Source organism: Poromitra crassiceps (genome assembly GCF_964638095.1).
Source record: "Poromitra crassiceps genome assembly, chromosome: 15".
Lineage (NCBI taxonomy): Eukaryota > Metazoa > Chordata > Actinopteri > Beryciformes > Melamphaidae > Poromitra > Poromitra crassiceps.
In genome coordinates, this window is record NC_139634.1 from 9,460,057 (window position 1) to 9,465,885 (window position 5,829).

Below are 5,829 nucleotides of genomic sequence, written 5' to 3' on the forward strand. Positions count from 1 at the left end.
TGTTTTTGAATCTTACCCCTGGTTATTCATGTTCATTATTCTCTTGAACCGTTCCTGAGTTTATTTGCCGCACAAGAGAGATGACGACTGAGACACAGCGTTTCTGTTCTTCATGGTTTATTGAAAGTCATTAACATGCAGGCTGTATATAGTGTGTAACAGGTCCTGGTTTTGGGAGATAGACATTGACACTGTGGGATCGCAGGGCAGCTCGAATGCACTGAAGAGCCGGCCTGGACCCCCAGACTCCGAGGAGGCACCACAGAGTTACTGTTTTCAAGCCTCCCCTTCATTCTGCATGCCACCTCCATGTATCAGGAACTGTTACACACCGTTACTCTCACACTTAATCTGACTCAATCTCTTTCATGTTCTACCTATACCTTCTATCATACTGTTGTCTGTTTATCTGATTACGATTTGACATATGGAAAATCTAGACGGAATCTAGGTAATACCAAAAACGTATGATGAAGCAAAAATCCTAATTGAGAATCTGTTGGGCGTAGCGTTGGTTGAGGTATTTGCGAATGTCGTCCCGGACCTCAGAAACGTTGACCCTGGCGTACCACCTCTTCACCGGCTTCCCGTCTGGCCCCACCAGGAACTTCTCAAAGTTCCACTTGATGTCGGTGATCTTCAGAGGATCCCAGAAGAGCCGGTCGCTGGGGTTTCCGAAGCTGTCTCCGACCGGCGGGCAGGAGTTCTGCATGGCAGGAGGCACAAGATGAAGACTGGCATGAACAAAATGATAAGCGCAGGGCATCAAAATGTTATTTTCTAGGCCTGGACAAGTTATGAAATACTAGCAATCTCGCAAGCTATGCGCATTGATTACTAGCCTGGGTAAACCCAGCCCCCAGTGACCTGCTCTCAGGCTCACCCTGCTTACAGTCACAAGTGAGCTAGTGACTGGGAACTGAGAGAGCAGGTCACGTGGGGGCTGGGTTTACCTAGGCTAATTGATTACTAGGCTCTAGGGGTGTCACGATACACTCAGTTCACGATACGATACGTATCACGATACTGGGTTCACGATAACGATACGATACGATACGATTTTAACAATATTTTTTTAAACTTGAATAATGACAATATATGACTGGAAAAGTAGTATTTTATTTGAAATGCACAAATACAAAACATGCTGTTGTGGGAAATTGTTATTACAATAACAACTAGAAAAAACATGAGATTGGAGATAAGGCTTATCTTGAAATAGAATGAGTTACACCGTCACTTAGATTTACTTTGAACTAAAAGGTTTCTCAGCAGTATAAATTCTCATTATGCATCTTCAGTTTTTCTTCAAACTCAAACAACAAGACTTTTCTTAATCTATTTTTTATGCATCTTCAGTTTTTCGTGTCAAGTAAACAGTTTTGCCAGAAACTCAATTGAATGGTTTCTCTCCTGTATAACTTCTCATGTGTCTCTTCAGAGACTTGTTCAACTGAACTACTTTCCACACATTGAACTTCAACAAACAAAGACGTTTCTTAGTCTATTTTTTGAAAAAAAAAAAAAAAAATTGCGATATGAGATTTCATCTCAACGATACATATCGTGACGTTTTACTATCGCGAAATTTCGTGGGACGATATATTGTGACACCCCTACTAGGCTCAGTAATATATATATATATACTGTATATATATATATATATATATACTGTATATATACTGTATATTTTATATTACTGAGCCTAGTAATGCACGTAGCTTGCAAGATTATATATATACTGTATATATACATGTATATATATATATATATACTGTGTGTATATATATATATATAGGCTACTGTATATATTTATTGTGTGTGTGTGTGTGCCCAAATGTAAAGGACAGGTGACAAACCTGATTAGGGAGAGATTAAGTTAAAGACTAACGCATGCTACTTGGTGTTTGTTTGCTAGTTGCGTATGCTCTGTGCAGACGTTTGTGTGCTTTTGGGTGCTACTGGATAAACATGAGCTGGCCGAGTGTGGAAGGAATACAAATGAACCCCCGACAATCTGAACTGATGCTTGTACACAGGTCACACTTGAAAAGAGTGTGTTTTCTCTCATGTGTCTGCACTGGATCACACCTGCAACACAGCAGCCTGCGCAGTGATGTTAAATAAAGAGACTGAAGGTGACATGCATGTTTCTAATAAAGAGTTTAATTTGTGCACAACTCAAGTGGAGAATATGACTACTAACACCCCCCCCCCATTTGAATAAAACATTACTATAATACAGTATATATCTCTGTCAACATCTTAAAGACCCTGGAAACCGAAATCCACAAAAACCTTCTAGCTATGTCATTTAGGGTCTTATGTGAATATTTATAAGCCTCAAAAAGTTTGAGACATGAGTTAGTATTAACATAATGTTCCTGTGGTGTGAAGAACTGAAAATGCACATTTATTTTGGGTTTCCAGGGTCTTCAAGAGAAAACTTACCTTGAGGAAAGTGAAAATTCCTTGCTCATTGACTCCATTCACATCGCCGCGCTCAAACAGCAGGAAGTTTGGAACAAATCCGTTGCCGGGCCTGACATGCCTGGAATCCAGGAAGAGGTCACAGCTTATCAGTGGACGTGCCTTTATAAGCACTTTGTTGTGCAGCTAGCGCTTCATGAGCGACCGCTTGGCAAGCTGCCCTACATTCATAGACACCATCTACTCCTGCAAATTAAGGCCCAGCTATGGGTAAGAGATGATTGATGGAGTCTGAGACATACGTTCTATGCAGGTTAGACTGAGGAGGATATGAGGAGAAACTGATCTTCTTGCCAAAGGATGATCTCTCCCAGATTAGATGAAGCTTTGCTGATTGACAAGAGGATTTTCCAATATTGAAAAATTCCTAGGTCCCGCTAGGCAGGATCAGGATTATGTTACACTACCTCATAAAAAAAAGATATAGCTATGTACATTCAATTAATGTAATTTAATAGCAATTAATATCACTGTTGTGTGAAAACCTTGTAACCCAAGTTTTTGCGATTTTCATTTTTTTTTTTTACTCATGCATGTTTAGGCTTGTGAAACTCTTTCAAATCTCATTGGATCATCTTAAAAATGTATTGTTATCAAGGTAGAAACAATGCTGAATTCCTTCATTCCTGGAAAGTTCACATTGAGTGGACATACAAAGTTGTTACTCAACAGTGACAATATGCATAGGCTATATTGGCTTCTTTTTCTGTGGATGCAGTACAGTAGTGGTTGTGGCTGACTTGAGGCTAACTTGCATTGAAAGAGAAAGATGTCTCACTTTAAAGTTTGTAGAATCTCATTATTTTTCCCTGGTTCTTGTTTCCCAAATTGGTTGCAGGGAAACCCGAGGATGGTGAATCCGTACGGCTTCATCTCCTCGTGTAGTGCATTCAACTCTGATGATAGGAAAAAGATTGTATTTTTTGAATACAATATGCTCAGGTATATAGGCTTGTTTATTATGCTGTTATTACACCAAAGAATGACGCCTGCTGGCGTTTCTTACCCAGGTACTGGAAGGTGAGTCCTCAGTATGTGGCGAGGTTGACAAAGAGGACAGTCTTGCCCGCGTACTCACTGAGGGGCACAGTGCGACTGCCATTTAGGGTCTTTGCCTTGTAAGTGTAAATGCTGCCGTCTGTGGCTGAGTCACACAGCTGTGGAACAAAAGGTCACACCAGGTTATTACTGTTTTATCTGCCCAACAGCCAACATAGTGATTATCGATCTGTTACTCCTACGCGTTTCACGACTGACGCTTTTGTGGATAGACAAATGCATGCCAGCCCAGCAAGCCCTCACTGCCAAAATGACATGGATGGTATTATCCAAAGATATGGGAAAGTGTATTAGTCTACTTCAACACAACTTGTACTCTTGGCATAATATGATTTCACATTCACAATGGAGGTCAAAGCCAAAAGCGGGCCTCGACACAGACTGATTAGTCCGGTTTTTGTCCTTTTGGCAAATTGGAAGAACGTGCTCTTGACTAAAACCTTCACTAGAAAGGGTTCCATTTTCAAGTGTTTTCATTTCTTGGAGAGAAGGAAAAATCCAAAACGTGGCACAAGAAAGCTCAGCGGGCCAAAAATACAACAATGAAGAAAAAAGGAGCTTCTTGGAGAGTTGTAGCAAGTTTAATCATGAAGTAAAGTACATGTGTAACAGTTTAACTAACAACTTATATACACAGCGGGAGTTGTGCCCCGGTACATGTACCATATATGAATGTAGTCTATTGTTACACTGTCTCACATGTACGTTAGTTCATGGTTAAACTTGCTACAAGTATCCAAGAAGCTCCTTTTTTCTTCATTGTGATATTTCTTGGAGAGAAAAAGCACAAGAGCAAAAAAACAACAACATTGTCTGTTTGATTTAGACTCCTATGAATAGTAGGATTTTTCTTTAACACCGGCAATGATGAAATGATGACAATACTTTATCTTGATGTCCATAACTGTAGTTAATCTGAGGAAATGTGTTGATCAAGAGGATAAATCGACAATATGAGAAGTTGTAAATAAACAAGTGTGGAAACCTCATGAGCAAAATTGCAAACTATTGTGCATCTTTGTCCGGTCTCCAATGCAAACATCAAAGTATACACAACTTTTTACTATTTACCAAACGGCTTCTGCACAGTGTGTCTCTGAACACATGTTGATAACATTTTTATCCACCCATAGCAGCCTGCCTCTGTTGTCATTTGACATCTGCCTGCTACAATCCTAATATCAACAGAGCTCTGTTTCTGTTGACTGTCTCTAGAACATGGCTGTCAAAGCCACAGAGGCACTTTGCTGGGCTGGATTTGGGTTGATTTATTATAGGGTACTGCTACATCCTGTCCAGCAGAGCAAACAATATGCTAATAGGCCAATTATTAGGCTAAAGAGGATCTGTCCCAGCAGCAGAACTTTGGTGTAGCCTACCAGGGTGGTGAGTAGAGAGAGACAGGTGTCCTATTGATTTGCATGTCTGCTTTGTATATTCGGCTACGTCTGTACAACTTACAAGCGGTCAAACCAATGGGCTTTTGATGGTAAGAATAGAATCAACATTTTCTAATATTATTTCCAATATTTTTTTAATCAGCGTTATTATAGCCTACCTAGGGTATTATTGACTAACTGCAAGCTTTGCAAATCAGTTGAAATCATCCCCAAAATATTGAACTCTATAGGCCTACTTTGTGGTTAAAATTTGTGCAAATCCTGATGGTCACAGATCATTAGGCTATCTTTGATAATTATGTAGGCTAAGCCTATATAGTTTTTTATCCCTATTAGGCTAGATTGTAAAACACAAGCTACACAAATTAACAACAACCAATCAACCAGGTTGAGAAGAACACTTCCCGAGTATCTACACCATCTCTTCCCTTTTTTTCTTATTTTACAATTAGGCCCCAGCTGTTGTCGATCAACTGCTCAAAACCGCTCATTCATTTAGTGACAGTGATTATAGAAAAATAAATATGGTCATGAGTGTAGGAGGAGGTGAACGGACCTACCTGCGTGAGTGGGTATGCGCCCGTGCCGGGTCGCAACAGCCCCAGCAGGACCAGAGGTAAGAGCCACATGCTGCCTGGGCGACACCGGTGCTCCATCTGCTCTGCCTGCTCTGCTCCCACGGGAGAAAACACCTCATCTGCTGGTCATCTGTCAAGAGGTGACGCCCTCTGCTGACGTACACACGCACTGCCCATTTTCAGCTGTTGCACAAAAGTGCGTGTGTGCGTGTGTGTGTTGTGTGTGTGTGTGTGTGTGTGTGTGTGTGTGTGTGTGTGTGTGTGTGTGTGTGTGTGTGTGTGTGCGTGCGCGCGTGTGTGTG

General features: G+C 40.9%; 1 protein-coding gene across 1 annotated transcript; it reads right to left on the reverse strand.

The window, feature by feature from the left end:
* Positions 1 to 110: 110 nt before the first annotated feature.
* Positions 111 to 5,628, reverse strand: gpx3 (glutathione peroxidase 3). The gene is made up of 5 exons (XM_083651414.1): positions 5,510 to 5,628; positions 3,497 to 3,647; positions 3,269 to 3,386; positions 2,452 to 2,551; positions 111 to 706 (listed from the first exon to the last, which is right to left on the reverse strand). The coding sequence occupies exons 1-5, from the start codon at positions 5,603 to 5,605 to the stop codon at positions 485 to 487; spliced, it is 687 nt and encodes a 228-aa protein (XP_083507540.1). The 5' UTR covers positions 5,606 to 5,628; the 3' UTR covers positions 111 to 484.
* Between the last annotated feature and the right edge of the window lie 201 nt (positions 5,629 to 5,829).